Below are 22,885 nucleotides of genomic sequence, written 5' to 3' on the forward strand. Positions count from 1 at the left end.
AAGAACAAAAAATTATCGACTCTCACTAAGTTAATAGTCAAATCTTGATGATTGATTAATCCTAAACTTTTTATCACTTTTGTCCCTAACTTTACATAAGTTTATTTTAATATCTAATTAAAAAAACAAAAAAAATAATAATAACTCAAATTCAAGGGTTGTTTTTAAATTTAAAAAAATAAATCAAAATATTTATAAGATATAACAAAATTTTAGAACTATCAATGATAGACGTTAATAGACTTCTATCAGTGTCTATCAGCGTCTATTATTGATAGTTCTAAAATTGTGTTATATTTTGTAAATATTTTCAACATTTTTACCTTTTGAAATAATTTTTCTAAATTTAAAGTAGAATGAAAAAAAAAAAGATTGAGAAAAAATCTATGTAGAATTAGATTTTGAGGTACCAAAAGGATAGAAGTAGATTGTACATAAATATAAAATAATAATGGTCCTATAAATTCAAGTTGTGAGAAGGTAGTTTGGTAGGTGTTGGATTTGAAATCCTTTGTAAGGTCCACTCCCAACTAAGGCCTTCAATTTTCTAGGTTGCCCCCACACACATTTAAAACTAGCCAAAATTATAAAAAGTAACTCTAAATTTCTCCCTTTATTTTTTTCGAATTGTAATTATACCTTCAAATTTTTCAAGGTAAGAATTGGGCTCTTAAAAATTTATATTATGAAATTGTAACAATTAGATAAGTTTGAGGGTTCAATTTTTATCATTTAAGGGTTTAGTTTCTACAGCTATGATAGGTTTGAGGGCTCAATTTTAACACTTACATAAGTGGGAAGACTCGATTTTTCCCATTAAAAGTTTGAGGGTGTAATTTCAACTATCTACCATCATACTTCATAGTGGTTTTTGCAATTTGACCTTATTTTAAAAACACCCCTACCCATCTTCTTAAGAGATGTAATATTGGTCTCGACGTTTATAAAGACTCAATAAGATATTAGACGAAAATTGAGATCTAAAACAGTATTGAAACGGTGATCTTAAATGAAACCTATAACCAAAATATACAGTTACATCGTTTCAAGTCATCACCTCACACTCATCCAAAATTCTAATGGATTTCAACTTAGGTCTGAAATATTTACGAAAGATCAAGGGTAATATTGTAATTTTTAAAATAATAAAAGTATTTTCGAGATAGTTTTTTGTAATTTAAGCATAAAACTAAAGAGAGCCACTTTTATTATAAATTAGAAAGAGAAGAAGAGTATGAAATTTAGCATAAGGGAAAAAGATGAGAGAAAACAGAGAGAGAGAAGGTGCATGAAGAGCAAGATGGAGAAGCAGGGCACGTGCTGTACTAACTCAATTTCTCAAATACATTTCAAAAAATCCCAACTTTTTTTTTTTTTTCCTTAATGTTTGTAAGAAGAGATTTGAAATTTGGAAGAGGAAAAAAATGGGTTTTTTATTCTTTTTTTTTTTTTTTTTTTTTTTTGGGGGGGGGGGGGGGCCCCCCATTTTGGCTTTTGAGTTAGTTCTTCATGTGCCCTTCTTCACCATCAAGACCACTGCATCTTAATTAATGGAAATTTGCTTCTGCTTCTGCTTCTGCTTCTTCATTCAGCACTTAATTTTTTGTTTTCAGGTCAGACTTTCCTTATTTGCTTACTTTATGACATTGGTTTTTATGGTTTCTTACAAACTTTGTACTTTGGTTTTACTAAATTTGGAAGATGATTGACAGACTAAATTTTGTATAAAAAGCTAACAGAATCAAGAAAATGTATGTGTTTTGCTGATGACAAAGACATACTAAGGGTTTGTTTTTTTTCTTTTTTCTTTTTTTAAGGTTTCCTTTGGTTTCTAATTCTTTTGTTTGAATGAGTTTGATATTACTTTTCAAAATTAGAGTTTGTGTTTAATGTAACAATTTAGGGTGAGTTTTAGCCCATGAAAAGTTCTTTTTTTTTTTTAACTATACAGCCACGAGTGCTTTTAAAAATCCTAATAACACTAAAAAAACAATTTGGTTTCTAATTCTTTTTCTTTTTTTTTTTTTCCAGTCAAAAGTGCTTCACATAACACTAATTTAAAAAAAAAAAAAAACAAAACAAAACAAAAAAAAAACCAAAAACAAAAACAAAAACAAAATAGTCCAAACCCAAAATATAATAATTAAAATAATAGCTCAACCAAATTTAAGCATGTTTATCAATATCTCAGACGTTAGAGGTTTGAATTTCCTCATTCCCATTTGTTGTTGTACTAAAACAAAAAATGCATTGCTCTCAATTTTCCATGGTGCTCAATTTTCAATAATTAAATTGTGATGGGTTCCTCTCCAATTATTAATTTAATTCTTGAACTTTGTATTTTATGTTTATTTGGTCTTTAAACTTTCAAATTCTCTAAAAGATTCTTAAACTTTTAATTTTGGATCTATTCGAAATTTTTAAAAATTAATAGATCTATTAGATATATATTTGAATCTTATGTTTAGTAGAACCTTAAACTTTTGATTTTGTATATAGCAGATTAATGAATTTTGAAAATTATAAAATTAAAGTTCAAAGAATAAGTAATTTTTAAAGTTCAGAAACAAATATACAAACTCCAAAGTTCATGAACTAAGTGGGTATTCGGATCATTGGAATGAGATCAAGATTACTGTGAATCTGATTACAATGAAATTTGTTATCTTGAATTAGGATTATCTGAAATACTGAATGAAGCATATGTTTGGGATGTTGGATTGGGTTTATTGAGTTTCTAATATCTGAATTTAGATTGCATGATTGGGTTGAGTTGGATTTTTTTTAATATTATTTCTTATTTTTTTATATTGGAGATGTAATGGTTAATGTTTCTAAAATACAAAAGTGAAATCATTATAAAAGGAATATACTTACAAATTTACAAAACAAGAGGCCTCCAATTGTAGTTCTTGAGCAAGACGATTTCTGACACAACAAAATTGGACTAGAATGCATTCAACAGGCCAAATGAAGAGAACTGTCATTAAAGCTGAAGATTTTTTGTGTCAAGAGAGGTATAGGGTAGAAAACTATGAGAAATTATGTAATTTTACATCATTAGATATATGAGAGAAAAATTGTAGAGCAATTTCAAAAATGTATCCAATATTTATTAGGACCTACAAATTTTAAAGTAACGTACTCTAATGGCTATTAGGGAGCAACTACATTATCATGGTCTCATTCAATAATTTTCTCGAGAAGAAACAAGACGAAGAAAAGCGACATCGTGGTTAAATTCTCATCGATAGGAAACTTGGTACAACCATTGAAGAGACAACCTCACTATCATATACATCCTTCTTCCATATGTGCCTATTTCATTCCCTCTTATCTACGTCTCAAGAGAAAGTAATTGTTGCTATAGACATGTTCTTTACTTTTGTTCTTGTTTTCTACGTTAAATTAAATAAATAAAAAAGACACAAACATGTTTCAATTTTCCGACTCCTGCATATATTTAGTTTCATTCTTATCTAAAAAACTTCATATCAGTGAAAATTTACGACTTTTCTTATAAACATATCTATCTCAATCGAAGATGTTAATTTGACTACTTCTAATCTAAGACGGAACTCTAATTGTAATACAAACCAAAATTGATAACAACCAAAATATTGCAATGAGACACTACTTTTGAGAATGGGCCAATTTATCTTATGATTACATGTCATGTTTTGTACTGTGAATGTGTAAATATGTTCCCTCTTTATGTTCTCTCTTTCTTTGCAATGAATAACTATTGACTAAGGATTTTGAGGCAAGAAGTAGAGTGAAGTCAGAAGAATCATGAACTATTAGAGTCCAGAGTGTTGAGAGTTAATAAGTTATGAAATTGATCTTTTTAGTAGTGGATCCACTAATTTTTGGACCAAACAAGGAGCAGAATTCACAAAACCACTTCTCTAACACCTTGAGCCAAATACCCCTTACGAAATTATAAAAACAAAATAAAGTGAAATCAAGTATTTTATTTTAAGAATTAAAAAATGGAAAAATCCTAATTTACCTGATAATTTATGAATGTAAAAAGGTGCTCGCTTAAGATATCATTTCAATGCTTTATAAGTAAAGATAACACTCTTGTTGGTATGAGGGTTTTTTCTTCAACAAAGTTAATAGGAACGTATATGAAAGTTTAAGCTATTCATAATTGTAGAAATAGAGGGCATACAATGACATAACTTGTAGTATTAAACCTTCTAAAAGCATTGTCGTTATGTGGGTCAGCAATAAGGAACAATAAGTCATTATTTCTAGTCTAGTCTAGAATCAACTTAAACAAAGCTTCACCTTCAATCACATGCCCCTACTTATGTATCTATACATAAAATCTTTGAACATCGAACTATAACACGACATACTTTAAATTATATACACTATGCTTTGTGATTAAACTTTGTAATATAGATAGTTTGTGACAAAGGGACCTACTGCAAATATGTTTGAGAACTGTTCTTAGTTTAGATGAACCCTCACAACAATACAGCAAATGACAAATGACAAAAATACAGCAATTTTATACTCATTAAAAAGTCACTGAGAAATGTCACAATCTTTCATCTAATTGTTAGGTTCAACAAAACTCTTCAGTTTCACGCATGAATCATCATAAATGTAAATAGATTGAAATAAATTGATATATATAGTATTAAATATGTGGATGAAACTAAATTCGTAAATTCATGAAGTCTCTTGGATGATCTTGAAGTTTCAAAGATTGCATCTCTTCAATTCTATTTAGAAGTTGAGCTTAGAAGTCAATATTCAATGCTCTAACTCTAATAATTGTCTGATTATTTCCTTATCAATTTGTTTTCAATAAGAGATGAATCGGCCTATAATAAAGAAAAATTAAGCATAAGTGTTAATGAATGGTTGAGTTTGTAAACAAGAGTTTCATGTTAACTATGAGTGGGAGAAGTAATTATCACTTCATGAGGAAACAAATCTTTATTTATATGAGATTTTTTTTTTTTTTAATGGATAATTAAGATATGGCTCGCTTGTCTAGCATTTCTCCTATATGTTTTCCTTCAGATAACTGACTTATTTTCCAGTCAACATCTGAAGGGTCTTTTCATGAATGTGTTTATCATAATCCACAAGAGAAAGTTGATCAATCAATGAACCATTGACCGCTATGATGATGACTAAACTTGTGTTTAGCTTAATCACTTATTTTAAACTTGTGTAATCGTTGAATGTGTTTATTATAATCATTGAATATATTTTGAAAATATTATCAATCTTGCTATACTTGATTCAAATGTTCATCTTTCAATAGCTCTTACAATCTCTCTCTTCCTTCTTGACCGATTGAAGAATCCTGTTGTAACTCCAAGGATTGGGCTTTCTGCCCATCTTTTGTAAATTTCATACAACAATGAAATTTATTTCTTATATTTTTTTTAAGAGAAAAAAAAAAAAAAAAAAAAAAAAAAAAAAAAAAAGAGTGTATAATCGTTTACACAACTGTTAGCATCTATATATATATTAAGGTTTCAAAATCCTAACAAAAAGGATGATGGCATTCTGAATTTACTTATCTTACTAAATTCATGTGTGTATATATATATATATATACATTTTTATTTTACATTACTTTTTACATACCATAAACTTAGACCGAACATGAGTTATACATACTTATATTAAGGATTATAGACAAGAAAATATTGAAGAAATAGGCAGCATATGCAACTGCATGGAGCTGTCTGAGCTGTTATAGTCATTTTGGTAACTTCTTAAAGCATAAGGTAACTTTTTCACATTTTATCTCACTCGTCTTGTACCATCTCTTGCTCTATACCTCCCTTGAAAATGAATTATACCCTTGAATTTGATATCAACTTGTGTTACTGGATTGACGCGAAATTAATAATTGTATCCAAAACACAACTCACCTTCAAAAGATCATTCAGCGAACATATGGAATGTTGAGTTGGTAATTATGATCGGTGGTTATTATAATCTATAAATTATGATAATCTGTGTTTAATGTGACTTTTAATCTAGTTATAATAGTCTATATTTGGAGTGCAAAGAGATGATCAGTAGAAAACCATAAATATTATAACAAAAAGATATTTGAAATAATAATATTGTAGTTAATTATAGATTAAGTTGAAAACACTTTACAGAAGACAAAAACAAGTACCCTCCCCAACTTCACAAAGGCATGCTTGTAACTCTTAATCCATCGAAAGTCAACTTTGAACTTTTCGTAATGAAATGGGTCTTGACCTAATCTCCAATCAGAAATATTCTTAGTTAATCCGTAACGAAATGGATGCTCTTCCTCAAATTGTCTTGGAGCGTTTTGAGTCACTTTTTTCCCTACTCTTTTTTCTTTGTTTAAAACACGAGCACTAAAAAATGTTGTTATGGGGTAGGTATGTCGTTCATATAGAAACACAAAGGGAAAATGACATAAAATCAAGCATTATATATTCACAAAATCAACAAGAAAATCAGGTCAAACTATGCGACATAATTACAAGTTACATAATGGTTAATGTAGGGGCAAAGTGAACAATAAAATTCAACACTGAATGGATACGGGCTCATCGAATCTCCAGAATTTCAGGAGATAACTAAACCCATATACAATGGCTAAGATGACGAAAAGGATTAAAAAGAAAAAAGGGTAAAAAAAAAGTTGACAGCCTTTTAGAAATTGAACGATGAGATAAAGAAAGATGAACACACCAGAGAAGAGGATGAACAATGGAAATATTTACACCCACCTAAACTATACAACAGATTTTTATTTGCCAAAGCCCCAATAAATATCGACGGATTTTTCTTCCTGATCAGCTGTGAACCTGTACACCAGAGGCCAATAAATTTATAGCTTACACTGTTGATGATGGAGGGAGGTTTCCACGCGCTACAAGCAAAGAATGGGGCAGCTCAATCTTTCGTCAAATCGCACTCGAGCGATAACCAATCAATATGTGCACCGCACGGACAATCCATAATAATATCAATGCGCACATGCCATTTTCGATGTCCAACCTGGAACTCAGGAAATCAATCTCATCTTCCTTGAGAGTTGTCATCTGCATAAATAGATACACAAGCATCTGCAGCTCCAGCAGCGAGCAGCACCTCGTATGGGTGAAAGGTGAGGCAGCTTACAGAACCAATCTTTTGGGGCATGAAGGTAGGATGGTATCTAATCGTGCCCAGTTGATCGCCATCTAGGCTGAAGACCTTAATTAACTGTTTAGCTGAACCACTAGCTAAGATAGGAGCATGTCTATGAACGGCTAATGCTGTAAGTGATCCTCTATGAGCATCGATAGTTAGATATCTATCCCTGTGATTTCTGATATCTAGAAACTGAATATCACCAGCCTGGGAGGCACTGACAATCTGGAGAAGCATGCAATAAGAAGCATTAACAAGTACATTTCAATAGGATACTGATATAGTGGCAACAGCCAAGAAATTTTATCACCTTCGACGAATCAAGTCCGGGCTGAAAGCCAATTCCGACAACCTTTTCTACTTTTTGCACATGTGGGCGCATTGTGCAGACAAGCCTACAAATTCAGAGAAAGGGGTTGTGAAGGGTTGTAGAAGGCATGAACGAAGGCAAATATGCATGAAATATAAAACAAGGAAATAACAATTTCAGAAACATGCTAAATATATTTCTTGGGTTTCTGAAAGACAAACTTCTGGATGAAACAATAAAAGAGATACCAGAGGAAATGAAGGAAGCTTAGAGAAAGGGTGCTCCCTTGGTCTTAAAATAATTCACGATGCTCGGTTCTATGTAAAAATTTCACATGCACAGGTCTTATTGTGACGACTTCAAAGCATATTCAGTTCAACATAAAGATAAACAGACAGATTGAACAACGAACCATTCAATTTGTTTTACACATCTATTTATTTCATAAGCTTTCTTATACTTTTTATTCTTGCTTCCCAGTGAACGGAAGAAAATCACAAGTCCTCTGAGTTTTTTATTTGACCTCTATAAAACGCAACACTAATTAACATTTCATGTATCGCTGGGGAAATAAGTAGTCTGCAAGCAGGTCATGAGAAGCTTAACCAAGGGGTTTATTCAAACAAAAGCATCAAGAAATACAGATGTGCTTACATTTCAGGAGCGCGAGCATCATAAAGCTTAACAGAACCATCTAAGAAACCAGCTGCAAGTAGACCCCCATGAACTTGAGAAGCAGACTGCAAAGGCATGAACATAAGAGTTCTTTAAAAATGTACATAGAACGTCTCATTCTAAATTTATACCAACTGTTATAGACTTAAGTCATATGACTAAGTATCTTTCATTTTTCTCAATGAAAGTTGTTGATTCTATCGAAAAATACCAACGGTTATAGACTTAATAGTTCATAAGACACAGTATACAAAACTAGAACTAAAAATCCTCAAAACCTAAAGCAAAATATAACAAGCTTAGAAAGTATAAAGGCAAAGAGGAAGAAATCAACACCAAGAAAAAACAGAAATTATTTTTAATTAATATTTCACATTAACCGAGGCTAGTAAAGGCAACAATATCTCAATAGTTGCCACAATTATTTTTAGGATGGGCAGCTCAACTTCCCTCTGATAACATGTTTATGATACAAGGATGAACACAGACAATCAAGACAAGATAACCTCAGTTTATATTACTGTGGCCAAAAGACTGACAACTCTCAAAAGAGTTCCCAATTCTTTTCGAAAAACATGTGGAAATGGGATTCAAACTCCAGGTGTCTTGGTCAATAAATATTTGGCTTAACCATTTCAGCTGCACTCAGCCCAATTATTCACAAAGCAATGCATAAAGAAAAGGACGATAAGCCATATTTTTAAGCGGTTCCAGCTGACCCAAAATAAGAGTAACCTGCTAGTTCCTAAATTACTGTGAAGACTCACCAATGCTGAAATGCTGCAATCTGAAGATGAAGGAATAGATTTAACAAGCTGCTCCTTATCTAGGTCCCAAAGCATAATAGACGATATCTCACCAGAAGCATACTGCAAATCACGTAACAAAAGACACAGACCTACGTTAATATACCACAAAGAAACTATAAATATTTTCTTTCCTTTTCTTCTCTCTTCTCTGTGTTTTTTAGGAGAAGGGGGAGGTAGAACATAAATATACCAGCAAGAAACTACAAATATTTTCTTTCCTTTTCTTCTCTCTTCTCTGTGTTTTTGAGGAGAAGGGGAAGATAGAACATAAACTAAATACCTACCAGATATCCTGACTGCTGTTGCCAGTCCACAACAGCATTTATACTACGAGCACCAGGTTTGTGCCCCTGGATTGCCGAGAATGCAGTTACAAGCTTCTGCTTGCCTTTTAGAGTGTAATTTTTCCAAATACGAATATTTCCATCACCTAAAAGATATGGGAAAAATTGAAGTAGGGCACACTAATGAAGCTAGAGTGTTATAAACATGACCACCATGAAAATTAATAAAAAAAAAAATGCAGCAAGTTACATGAAGCAGCCAAAAGCAAGCTGTCATCAAGCTCATTCACAAGACACAGTTTCGAAATTCCTTTGTCAGGAAAATCATGGTTATCAAAACTGTTGAGAAGGGCCGGTTCTTCATAATTCCAGACCCTGGAGACACAAGCCAAAAAGATTCAGAGGATAAGAACCAGTCAAAAATGGTTAGGGAAAAGCTTTGAACAACAAATGAACCATACTCGTTTCAATATGTGCACAGTGGTGTGACCTAAAACTGACTCCTAATATAAGCAGTAGTCTCCAAAAAATACTTATAGTAACAAAAGACATGCTAAATGTAGGCACTACATGTTTTACCACACGAGACCTGGAAAGTTCCCAGATGTAACTACCTACTATCATCTAATCCTACATTGATTCACAACACAATCTAATAGAAACTTACAGCAACAAATAAATAAAAGAAAGCACTCGTACCTAATTCGTTCATTCTCATCAGCAGCAACGACGATAGGAGAGAATGGTTGCAGCAATAATGTTTTTGTACCCATTTCAAACTTTGTGTCCCAGCTAGCAATTGGATTGTTGTTCAGCTTACTAACAGCTGATGAAAAAAAGGAAGAGAAGACGACAGGTAGATCCTCTATCAAATTCAATGATGAGAAGCCTGAATATCATGAATAAAAATGAAATTGAAAAAGAGGCTTACGAGAATGTTGGCATTTGGCTATTCGTTCCAGAGCAAATTTCTCCCTCTCCTCTCTTCTAGTAAATATTTCTTCCCCATCATCAGCAGCAGTGAGGAGGGGCTTTGAGAAATGCCCACAGCTCCAGTTATAGATGGTTGATTGTGGAAGAAAACTGCGCTCAGATGTTCCTGAGGTTCCAGCTGAGCCCCATAATGGATCAGCTAACCCAGAGTCGGGAGAATTCATTAACTGAGGCCGAAACTCTAACGAGCAAACTCTTCGCATTCCAGTCAAGTAACTTGGTCTGGGAGGGCTGACCGGAGGAGTTCGGAAAGTTAAAGGCAAATGACCTAACATAGAAACAAATTTTCATAATCAGGAAGAAAATGGAGACAAAGTTACGATTATAAGCACCGTGCACTAAATTTATTTTTTCACCAGAGGGAAAGCACTAACACACAAGAAATAACGAACATTCAAAGTAATCAAAGCACTGATGACCGTAAGTTTCTGAAAATTGCATGGCAATGGTAAATAATGTGCAGCCAAAATACAACCATACCTCCATTCATATCAAACCATGAAGATGAACGAGCTAGTCCTGCAAAAGTAGGAGGCTGAGATGCTGCTGTCCCATCAGTAGGTTTGATACCACTACTACTGGGCTTTACAGGTTTTGTTACAACTTGTTCAATGCCAATAATAGATAACACCCGCCTACCAAGGCTTGCAATGCGAGGAGATGGGTCATTGGCTAAAGTACACATAGTCAAAACACATTGTGAATATAACGCATTATTTAAAGGTTTGGGCCTCGAGTGATTTACGGCTCCATTGCTCACTGTATCTTCATGTAAAACTCCTGAATCTGAATGCTGAGATGAATCATCTGAAAGTGGAGATCCATGCATTATTCCCGTGTTAGCAAGAGGACTACTGGTGGAAACCCTTCCATCTCTAACTAAAGTTGAGTTTTCATTTCCAAATCTCAACAAAGGACCAATTTGAGAGGAAACAATGCTTCCATGAGGCATGTGCTGATTTGAATTGGTATAAGCAGTGCCCGAACTTCTTATATGAGCCAAAGAGGGTAGAGAACTTAGTAAAGAATTACAATGGGGCTTCCAATATGCTGCAGCAATGGACTTAAGGTGCTTGTTGTGGCCAAAGGCAAAGCGAGCAAGGGCTGTAAAACATAAAACATATTAAAAATCAGCATCGATCAGTACAGACACATGTCCAGCACACCCAACCGAAAAACTAGTGGCTATCAGGAGAAAAAGAAAACATATCAGTGAAGGAATAAAACTAATGAGACAGCCTTGACTGCAAATTTGCAGGCGGCAGTGTATGTACTCTAATACAGTACATCCCCAATGAAAGTTCAGACCAGAAACCCATAGGTTACACAGCATACAATAATCCCACTGAATACGTACTGGAAAGATGAAAACATCAAAGTCGGGTTGTATTAAAATCAATACTATCTTCATATGGGGTTGCTCAGTCGTTTCATCTTGTTCCTGGGTTTTTGTTGTACTTTGGATATCTCATTTATCAATGAAATGGTTTCTTATCCAAAAACAAAAACAAAAACTAAGAAATTTAAAAAAATAAAATAAAATAAAATCTTAAGTTAAAAATCACTTTTGGTCCTGAACTTTCTTGAGAGTAACAATTTAGTCCCTAAACTGTGGTTTGTAACGATTTAATCCTTGTACTTTCAATTTTGTAACGATTTGGTCCCTGAACTTTAATAAGTATCAAGTTAGTCCTTGTACTTTCAAAATTGTATCAATTTAGTCCCTCCATTTCATCAAAATTAGATGTCAACTTTTAATATTTTATGATGTAGACTTTATATTTTGCAAAAAATATTGAGTCTTTAATTAGTTTAATGGTTTATTTATGCATGAAATCTCATTAAATCTTATCATTAAGATCTACAATAGGAACTAAATTGTTACAAATATTAAAGTCCGGGGACTAGATTATTACATAGTAAAGTTCAAGGACTAGATTGTTACAAAACTTAAAGTATAGGGACTAAATTGTTACAAAACTTAAAGTACAGAGACTAAATTGTTACAAACCAAAGTTTAGGGACCAAATCGTTACTTCTATGAAAGTTTAGATACTAAAAGTGATTTTTAACCAAATCTATGCTATCACATATTAACTCAACTATCATCTGACACACCAAAAAAAAAAAAAAAAAAAAAAAAACAAAACACCAATCACTCAACAAGTGCAAACTTCAAAAGGTACAAAAACTACAATGGGCAGTGGCAGATTCTTACATTGAGTTCAACCCACTTTTCTTTATTCTAAATAATAAACAAAATTCATTCAAGATACATTTACAAAACGGGGGAAGAAAATTGCCCAAAAGACTAGTAATAAAGTTATAATTAACCACATGAAGGCGGCAAGTATAAGCAGAAAATAAGGGGAATAAAATCATACCAACAGCAACCTCAGCCCTAACAAGTGGACTTCCATCTGAAACAACACTTAAGAGACTTCCAACAATACTGGTTTCAGCCCTAGTCTTTTCGTCGTCATCACAATCGTCATCGACAACACCATCTCTAGACGAGTCACTCCCTACATCAAGTAGGGTACCCAGTGCAAAAATTGCTGATGCCCTAACCTGAAACGGAAATCTACATTTGAGATATACACTGGAGGCCTAAGTGTACACACACTCATACATCCAAGCTTAAGTATAGAATGAAGATAGTAAATTATGAACCTCTGGTTGGGGCTCGGCCAATAAAGAACTAAAGACAGCAGGGGCATCAGCCTGCAATCCTATGATTTGAGCATCTATGTAGTCTTCCCAAAGTTTTCCAAGACAAAGACAAAGCCATTGAAGAAATAGCGGCTCCGTTTGCCCATCATTTGGTGTTGAACTCTGAAGATGCTTCAAACAGACGTGGATCAAATTAGCTTCGATGCATGCTTCTTGGCCTCGTCTGTGTCCATCAACAATTACCGCTAAAACAAATGCAGCCATTGCACGCTGTTCTGGGTAAGCTTCCAAGCTATCAAGAAAGCGAATGAAGTATGTATGCCCACCATCCTTTACTAAATCAACCTGGCAAGACTGCCACATTCCAGAAGAATCATAGTTATCACACATAAGTAAAATGTTTGCCGCCCACAAGAATGGTGAAGAAAAATGGAGTGCATCTAGAGAGAGAGAGTCAAGGGGAGAAAACAGCATGAAAGAACTTTCTGAATGAAATAACATCTAAAAGTTCCCAATAGACCAACTTCTCAATAAGAAACAGGGATGTCAGAAAAATAATACTTTCACATTCTTCAGAGAAAGATCAAGGCTAAGAGTATTAAGAAACTAAAAATCAACAATCTGAACGACAATTACCTTATATTATAATCATCATATATGCCCTCTAAAAATATTTGATTTTCAAATGAGCCATACATTATATTGTTTCAAAAGTGCCTCGGTTGATCTGTGATTTTTGAAACCACAATGACTATTATGTAAATGACTTTGGACATAAATGTTTTGGAACTCCTACCATTAATCCTTTAGTTTAAATTGTGAACTGTTTAGTAGTTTTGTCTATAAATATGATTGTGATGGGCAAAATGGAAACTTTGGCAAGTGTTCGACTTTCAACATAAACCAAGATATATTTGGCATTGATATTACAGAATCAATAAAATTGGAAAGAAAGTAAAGAGACCATTTACAGGAAACAAAACTCTCATCATGACATTTAAAGGAAAGACAACATACAAAATCACAGAGGGAAAACAAGATTAGTGTACGCTCCAAAAACAAAATAACAATTGCAAATACGCTTGCAGTGTGGCACCAAAAGAAGAAAATAAATATAAAATTCCTTGACCAAGGAGCTTCAAGACAAACCAATAAAACAAACTTGTAAGGTAAAAGCCACAGTTGCAAAAGAATAACCTAACTATATTATATACCTTATCTAGGGCCAGAATCTTTGTCCATATAAACACCAGAATTTGTCGTAGCTCTGGTGTTGTTGTCTGCAGAAGCTTTAGAACATATGGAAATATTCCAACAGACAAGGCCTAACAAATAAATATATTCTATTAGCAACCAACAGCAATTGCCCTGAGAGGAAAAATATGAAAAAGGAGAAGGAACAAATGACATAGTAATGATTGGCTAAGTCTCAAGTAAGGCTACCAGATCAACAGCCCAAGGTCCCATATCAAGGAATCTACCAAGAAGAACCAGCGCCCTGAATCGATGTCCTTGGCTGAGTAAAACCTATGACAAAGGTCACTCTGCTGTAATTATACACAAAAAATTAAAAAGAAAGAAAAATGTTCACTCTATGGAAAACGAGGTTACTCTATGGAGAAGGATGAAATCAATAGCTATAGCATACATTGAGACTAAGGAAAGCAAGGGCAAAATGAAAAAAGAAAATGGACAGGGGAAAAACACTGATTTGGCTCTCCAAACATCTCCCCACATAATGTTGATGGAAACATTAGCATCCCAGAAAAAGCTAAAATGAGAATGAACATCACAGATTTAGATATGGATGAACGAATGAACAAGGAATCTTCAGACTTAAGCATTATTCCTTCCAGCAGAAATAGAGGATCAGTAATTCAAAGAAACTTTGGCAATATCTCTTTGATGCCAAAATCAGCAGAGAGAATCGAAATAAAGCATGGAAAAGTATGGTGAAACAACATTTTTCACGCAGGTGCTAACAAGATCAAACAGGGCAAGAGAGGGAAACTTCAAGGCACTGCTCAAATATAAGCTCCAAAAGGTATCCATTCACATTGATAGGTTGTATCACTGTTCATCAAACCAGTTCCAACTATGGGGTCGAGCAGGATTAGATGTTACAGTGATGAGAAATAAAAAGCCAGATATTTTACAGCAGCTCTCTAGACAAAATTCTAACATTCAGAAGTAATGGCAGCTCAAAGAACTAAGAAAAGACATCCAAACAATGCAAAAATATAGCAAAGTTCAACAGCCGTTATCCAGAAAGTACGAGAGAGAGAGAGAGAGAGATATGGTGGCTTTTGGTACCTGAAGGACAATGGGTAGCTGTTCTGGAGGTTTCTTATTTTCGGATCCATGATCAAGCCATACCTCAAAAGCTGTCAGCTGCTCGGTGAAAAATGGACTTGGCTGGAACATTCCAAAAAAAAAAAATTAATTAAAGATAGCAAGGATAACTTTCATAAATTTTTTAAATGAATGTAAGAGATCCAAAACACGTGAAAAATAATTTCAAATAATATCCCTTGGGTGTTGAAAACACTGAACCTATTTTGGAATTTGGATCCATTTCCTTACCCCATTTGAAAAAACTTACTTACCTTAGTTTATTGGATTTCCTAAAGTTTGGTTAAAAGGTAGTGGGAAAAATAATTTCAAATAATATCCCTTGGGTGTTGAAAACACTGAACCTATTTTGGAATTTGGATCCATTTCCTTACCCCATTTGAAAAAACTTACTTACCTTAGTTTATTGGATTTCCTAAAGTTTGGTTAAAAGGTAGTGGAGGGGAGGTTTGGTCAACAAGGATGTAGCTTTTAAATTGATGGGCTCCAAGAGTTAATTCATTAAGGCCGACAGAAAATAAACATATCAGACTAAGAAAGGCTGAGAGAAATGAGGATATTATGGAACTTGCATCCATCATGTGATTCTTTGGTTCAAGCCTTGACTCATAACCAAACAAATATAGGGAGAACTTAGCATAAGAACTGACAAAATAAATTTGGAGCCAAAAGTGCCCAGGAAAATATTAAACTTTCCATTCCATTCAGATAGCTTATCTTTGTGATCTATAAATACAACAGAAAAGTTACAAAATGGATACCCCAAGTTGACCTTGAATCCTTCTCGTTGCTCTCATTATTTAGGGATGGGCTAGGATGCTATCTATTCTTCCTTTTCCTTTAGGAAGAAAACTTGAAGCTCACCATGGAAAATTTTTCAACTGTTATGGGTTTCATTTTGGATGGAAATTTTTTACTTCAGTTGCTATATGGCCACCCTTTTAAGGTTACTTGCCGCTAAATTGATACTTTGGAACATTTATTAATAAATTATTCCACAAAAAGGCAGAACATCGGAGAGAAGTGTTTGAATTAGCAAATTGTCATGTCTCCTTTTGAATTTGTGTTAGGTAATAATATAGATATATAATTTAGCATGTACGGGCCCTCCCTTTATAATTAACTAACATTGGAATAGATTTTTGTGAGTTCAATTGGAGAGCCTGACCTTGTATGTAATGTACAATATAATGGATCTTCCTTTATAACTTTTACTGGTAAGTAAAAGCAGGTTTCTTGTTTGATAAAAAAAATTTTACATTCAAAGGTCTAACCGTTCATATAATGAAAACACCTGTAAAGAAAAACTGACCTGAAACTCCAAGTTGGGGTCTTCAACCAACGCTGGAAGTTGAGAAAGACAAATCTCGGCAGCCATGTCCCATGCATCCCTGAAAGAAGCAGAACAACCACAAAGGGGTCAAGTCAATGAACCGATTGAAAATTAACAGACCTAACTATGAAGGTTTCTCAAACTCTACCACATGTGATGCTGATGGGTTGGAGGTAACATTGGATGTGAAATTGGTGAACAATTTGCAGACCGCATAATCCGCTCAGCAAGCAAAAAATTTCTGAACAGACTGGCAACTAACAAATCCTGTCTGAACAACCTTTGAAATAGATCTGCGCCAAAATAACATATTAGCTATGACGAGAAAGAAAAAGGACAGCATTTGTTGAGTAAATCTGATAGCTACCGTGTGGAAGGACATTCCAGGCAATTGTATCAGTGACAGCTGTGAAAATCCAATTCAATTCCCCAAGAAGTGTCTTCCGATCAGTTTGCCGACCAGGTATTTTATCTATCAGTGAATCATCAAGGGACTCACGGAGCAATGAACGTTTGCAAAACCTGAGGGACAAGATCCCATGATAAGAGAATATCTAGAAAGCAATTAAAGTCCAGTACTTCGTAACAAACCTTTATAGAAATTTGATTAAGAATAGAAAATGACTATTTTCCATGTAGAGTAAGGCATCATGTATCAGATCAGATAGATTTCATGTGCACAGACCCAAGACATGTAAATTTCCAAAATTAAAATTATTTTCAGAATACGGCAGAGCATAAAAGGCTTTATAAACATAGCAAATTCTGAAGTACTAGATATTCAAACAATTTTTAAGCCGAAATTGAATTCTTTTTTATGAGAAACAATCATTGATGAGAAGAAATTACAGAACTCAATCCTAAATTGAATTATTCTTAAACATGTACAAGATGACATTTTCAATATTCACATAGTGATCCACAGTATAGATCGAATTCATTTTTTATTAAAGTTCTACCATATGAGAAAAGAAAAGGGAAAAAAAAAAAATGAACATAATTGTTTTAATAAAGAACCAATTTTGAAATGATATAATACAACGTCATCCTAGAAAACAAGCCCACAAAAAAGCCAAGTCCCACTAAGCCAAGGGACTTCGATCATATACAATGAGAGTTAACGTCTTTTTTATCACCAATGTCCAGAGAGAAACATAGAACCCAACAAGCACCAAACATCATGATGTCTCCAAATCTCTTAAGGTTCTATCATTTTCCCCACAAAGACCCCACAATAAAGAACAAATCCCAGCTGGTCAAAGAAACATCTATTTATCACAAATGGGAGGGTGACGGAGGAACCCATCAATCATCTCCCAAAATCTGTGTCTAGCAAGCTCAAACACACCAAAAAAAAATCCAGACCAACTAAGCAAACTCACAAGATGTGATCCAGAGTTTCCTCAACTTCTAACGAAAGATACAACAAAACGGCCTATCAAGGAGGGAAACTTTCTCAAAAACCTATCAAGAGTACTGACTCTTCCACGGATAGCCTGCCAAATAAAGAACTTAACCTTCTTTTGGATTTTTACCTTCTATAAAGAAGAAAAAATATACTTGCTTGATGGAGAAAGGTTTGATAAGTGACGAAAAGAAGAGCAACAAGAAAAACCCTTAGTAAAAGCCAGGGCTCCAAAGACAAGCCCTTCTCCACGGTCTAAACTCAACCTCAATATAAGAGAGTCATGATATCCATCATTTCCCTATCGGAAAATGACGACAAAACCCAAGCAAAAAAGAGTGAGAGCTCCCAGAACGAACAACAACATCAACCCCAAACGAATTTTCATAGAACTCAGGTGTATGAACATAACCCGATGTAGAAACATAAATGAATAACCATCTAATTCTTTAAGACCCTTCAACTTTTATACATTAATTTGACAACAAACAATTCAAATTCCTTTCATATGCATATTGTATCTCTAGCTATTTGCCATCGTAGATTAATGCATGCAGTTATATCAAATTCGAGAAAAGCCTACCTAATCTACATATGTCATGCAGTCAAATAGGTAACCTAAAAGTTCTCAAATTTATGAATTTAGACCTAATCTTCAAGACTTCAACAATATAAGTCATAAAGAAGTTTTTCTGTGTTCATAGACAAAGTGATGAAACCAGTCAACATCTAAAATTCAAAGAGGCTTCAGTATATAAAGGTGCATTGGTCAAGATAAATGAATGGGAATAAGTTCACCATCTCAAGGCCATCTTGATTGGTGTTGTAAGGCAAGAGGTAAAAACGTCTGCCGGAAATTCAGCTCTTTGGGGAAGAGTTTCGTGTGATTCACATGCTGCAAGCAAAATGCAATCCCTTGTTGATCCAGAGGGATCGTGAAGCTACAAAAAAAAAAAAAAAAAAAAGAATGACATTGATGTAATTAAGAGTATGAACATCATGAATCTTATCCAAAAAAAGAAATGAAAATAGTGTAATGATGATAAATTAGTACATAAAAAATAAATAGAACTAAAAATACAGTTGACAGTAAGTACCTCAGTGAAGGCATTAACTATCATCCCAGCAGCAGAACAGTCGAACACGTAAATGGAAGGTGTTTTCAACCACGAATCTAGATCACTAATAGGTAAGGGGATATACTGGGTATAACTCTGCACCATGAAAAACTGTGAGAATAAGACAATAACAGGAATCAGCAGAAAAATTAAATATATTAATATATACACCTTGTTGAAAAGCCAAATTTCACCACTAGCAGTAGGCTTTGGAACACCATGTCCATTATAATGGAAGAGAACCCTTTCAGTCTTTGCATATTTGCGACACGTACTACAAAGCTTTTTTACCTCTTCCACAGTGGGATCCAGTTGAACTTTATAGCGAGCCTGCATACACATCATCAAGTTAGGATATAGACTAGCAATACAGCAAATCATACAAAGTGCTGGGCATAATGGTCTCCACCCTGGGTTGCCACCTCTCATACTGTACACTCAATGTTTTTCCAATACTTTCAAGTGCTTTTTGGGGTGCCATAGAAAACGGATCTGCAACAAGATTAGAAAATAAAAATTAACAGACCTAAAAGATAACTTCAAAGATGATAAAGTGCATATGTTTAACTGGAACCAGAACTGAAATGTAAATCCGAATTCCTATCACAAATAATTTGCATCCTTTCCTTTCGAGTTTCTAGGTAATCAAATGCATTGAGATAATTCAATAAAAATGCAATGATATGGAAATAATACAAAAACAGCATCCACAGAAAGATAGTGCAAAGTCACACCTACGACCAATAGTAAAAATGAGAAAGAGGGAGAGAGAAAAAAAAAGGATAGAGCCAAAAACATCACCAAGTTTATGTTTAACACTTCATGTATACAAGATAAACCTCATAAAAATTCCAGAGAACAAATGTGTAACAAAAACAATCTAGGAACATCTTTATTATATCCTGGGGAGCATGAAAAAAAATATAACCAGATTGGACTCAATTATTTATAGGATCCAATCCACATTTGTCTTTGACAGTATTTAGGATCATTACAATTGGAATGATATATGGTAATTGATTTATTAAACAAAAAAATCATTAATATGAAGTAAACATATACTGTAATTATTAATATGAAGTAAGATATGAGAATCACAGAAAACTCAAATAGAAGCAACAGTTAAAGAAAAAGAGCAGTAATGGTGTACAATATGTACCTATCCAGCACTCCATTCTGGCGCAAGGAGAAATCTTTATTACATCAGGTGGATCAACACTAATGTTTAAACATAATACTAGAGCTACACATCCTGTCTTCATCTGCATAAAAAGGTATCCGTTAAAATATCTGGATAATTTCATAATTGTGCATACTTCGAACAATAAGAAGGAAATGAAAAATAAAGGAAATATTAAACATATACTGCAAAGACTCGAACAATAACTTCCAAGTTCCTAATGAGATAAGAGTTTTGGCCTCACACTTGTTGATAAATGTTTCAAATTAAATTGCTATAACAGAAAGACCAGAAAGAAACTAGGCCATAAAACTATATAGTCCCGCATTGACATGGAGAAAAAAAAAAGCAACCGCCAAGACGTTGCTACATACATCAAAAGATACTGATGCAAGGAAAAAAGATGCACTGATAAAATCTAATTCCACTACATGGTTTCCAGCCAGTCAAATACGAGTGGTTCATAATTCCAGATAAAGTCCATATTTCTTGTGCATTACATTTAAAAAGATCCATCTGTACTCCATGCCATACGAATAAACATTTAATACATATTCCAATACGTCCACGTTTCTTTTCTTTGAGAGATTAACCCAAAAAAGTAAAACAGATTATCCATCTCATTTTTTATACTTAATTGTCGAATCAGCCCAACCAAGATTGAAACTGCCTGCCTGACAATCAAGTCATGTGTTACCTTCCAAATTAATTTGACCAAGCTTTTTACATTATGAACTTTCAAATTTAACATTGTCCAAATGTTTGAAAAGCGTGTGGGCAAGTGGATATGTGCGTGTGTGCAGTGGTGGACTGTTCCCCAGTTCTCCTAGAAAATCTGACTCAATGCTGGACTAATAAAGTATATAGGATTCAGTTGACATTCTAGTGCTTACAAGCATCGTGATGATTCTGGAGTCTTTGTAGTATAAATGCAACAAAAACTACATTTATAAATTTTCTAACAAAAAAATAATGTCAATGAGTAACAATGCAGCTTAGAAGATAACCACTTCAAAAAAACAAAAATGTTATATTTCAATGAGGATTGGTGATATATTGGTGACGACATTCTTCATTTCAGGTCAGTAATATTATCCATATCCATATACATTTTCCATCCAACATCCATGACTCTGTCATTCCAAATAATACCATTGGTATTATCAGCAAATTTTCCAAATAGACCTAGATAAGTCCCCTTTTCCCGACACGTAATTGGGTAAAATGACATAAAGGGAGTTCCATAAGAAATTTACATAGCTCTTTAGACTGCAATAATCGTATCTAAGAAAGGTAGCAAAAATAAACAATGGAGCACGAATTTTCACATGATAAGCTAGTGACATCCCCATGAAGAAAACAGAAACTGTGGAACGCATATCCAGTCATTACAGACCAAAAAAACAAAAGCGGCTTACTCGGTCTTTAGGTCTCCATTTAGAGACCAATCCGCTATCAGATGGGCCGGCAGGCAGGCAAGCCTCAAAGGCATCATGACGAAGCTCACATAACACTATAGTTTGGGGCAAGTAAACCATGGTTGTAGCAGTAGTGACGGCAGCATTGCCATAACTACTACTAGCAACCTCAGAATCCCTTCTGAGGAAAATTAAATCCCCCTCGTCGTCATGGTTGGAAGAACAGTCATCCAAGTGATTTGAGACCACCGCTAAAGAAGATTGAGAAATCCGAGAGGCCATCAAATCCCCCAATGCCATCCAAATCCAAAACCCTCAAAACACAAAAACCAATCTGGAAAACGCCCAATATCAACCTTGCCCTAATCGTAGAACCATACCCCTTCCTCCTCCACCAGGTCGTCGGAAAGGGATAAGGAAAAGCATAAAAGGTTTGTGAAGACGGTTTTGTAGATCGATTTGAAAGGTGAAGGAACGTAGAGAGATAGAGAGAGGGGGGAGAGAAAAGATGGGAATTGGAAGGTAGCTAATCGACGAAGCCGCTTAACCAGCGGCGCGTTGAGATTCGACGGAGGAATGAGAGAGAATCCAGCTCGGAAAACCCTAGGAAACCCAGAGAAGAAGAGTCTGATAACCCTAGAAGGTGAAGAAGAGAAGAAGAGGAGGCGCATAAAACAGTGGCGGCACCAACGGAAATAAAAACTCAGCTCTTTTGCATTACGATTTTGTCAAACTCCAAGAGAGAGAGAGAAAAACACACATAAACAAAAGAGAGAGTCTTTTTCTGGTGACTTTGTTTTTTCTTTTAATCTCTATTTCTATTTTTTTTTTTTTTTAGGTTTTTTTATTTATGAGGATGACTTTATACTATAATTGTTACATTCAATATCATTTTCTAATCCCAATTAGTTACCGTTTTACTATTTACTACAGTTTTTATTATTTTACCTTATTCGTTTTTTTATTATTTGCTACAGTGTTTACTATTTTCTTCTCCTACTAAAAGGATGTTTGGGGCAAAGAGTTGATTATTATAGTTGAGTTATAATAGTTTGTGTTACGGGTGTAGATTATTTTAGTTTGGGTTATAATAGTATGTATTGAAGTGTGAACTATTTTTGTTTGGTAAGAAAATAGTAAACGTTATAGCAAATAATAAAAAATAATGAAAGAAAAA

The 22,885-nt window shown here is 34.1% G+C and overlaps 1 protein-coding gene and 1 long non-coding RNA gene across 2 annotated transcripts; one reads left to right on the plus strand and one right to left on the minus strand.

Annotated features, from left to right (window-relative positions):
* The first annotated feature begins 1,045 nt into the window (after positions 1 to 1,045).
* On the plus strand, positions 1,046 to 3,442 carry LOC120074754 (uncharacterized). The gene is made up of 2 exons (XR_005481057.2): positions 1,046 to 1,613; positions 3,161 to 3,442. It is a non-coding gene; the product is annotated as an uncharacterized LOC120074754 (long non-coding RNA).
* A 2,989-nt stretch (positions 3,443 to 6,431) lies between these two features.
* LOC120073011 (regulatory-associated protein of TOR 1-like) lies at positions 6,432 to 22,497 on the minus strand. The gene is made up of 23 exons (XM_039025562.2): positions 21,709 to 22,497; positions 20,270 to 20,372; positions 19,520 to 19,602; positions 19,282 to 19,440; positions 19,090 to 19,206; positions 18,791 to 18,933; positions 16,955 to 17,109; positions 16,736 to 16,880; positions 16,567 to 16,645; positions 15,216 to 15,317; positions 14,346 to 14,429; positions 14,117 to 14,227; positions 12,903 to 13,256; positions 12,614 to 12,800; positions 10,710 to 11,333; positions 10,168 to 10,497; positions 9,936 to 10,062; positions 9,487 to 9,611; positions 9,237 to 9,382; positions 8,911 to 9,012; positions 8,123 to 8,208; positions 7,469 to 7,553; positions 6,432 to 7,383 (listed from the first exon to the last, which is right to left on the minus strand). The coding sequence occupies exons 1-23, from the start codon at positions 22,006 to 22,008 to the stop codon at positions 7,045 to 7,047; spliced, it is 4,086 nt and encodes a 1,361-aa protein (XP_038881490.1). The 5' UTR covers positions 22,009 to 22,497; the 3' UTR covers positions 6,432 to 7,044.
* Positions 22,498 to 22,885: the final 388 nt, after the last annotated feature.

This window comes from Benincasa hispida, chromosome 3 (assembly GCF_027475165.1).
Source record: "Benincasa hispida cultivar pf3 chromosome 3, pf3_genome.v1.1, whole genome shotgun sequence".
Lineage (NCBI taxonomy): Eukaryota > Viridiplantae > Streptophyta > Magnoliopsida > Cucurbitales > Cucurbitaceae > Benincasa > Benincasa hispida.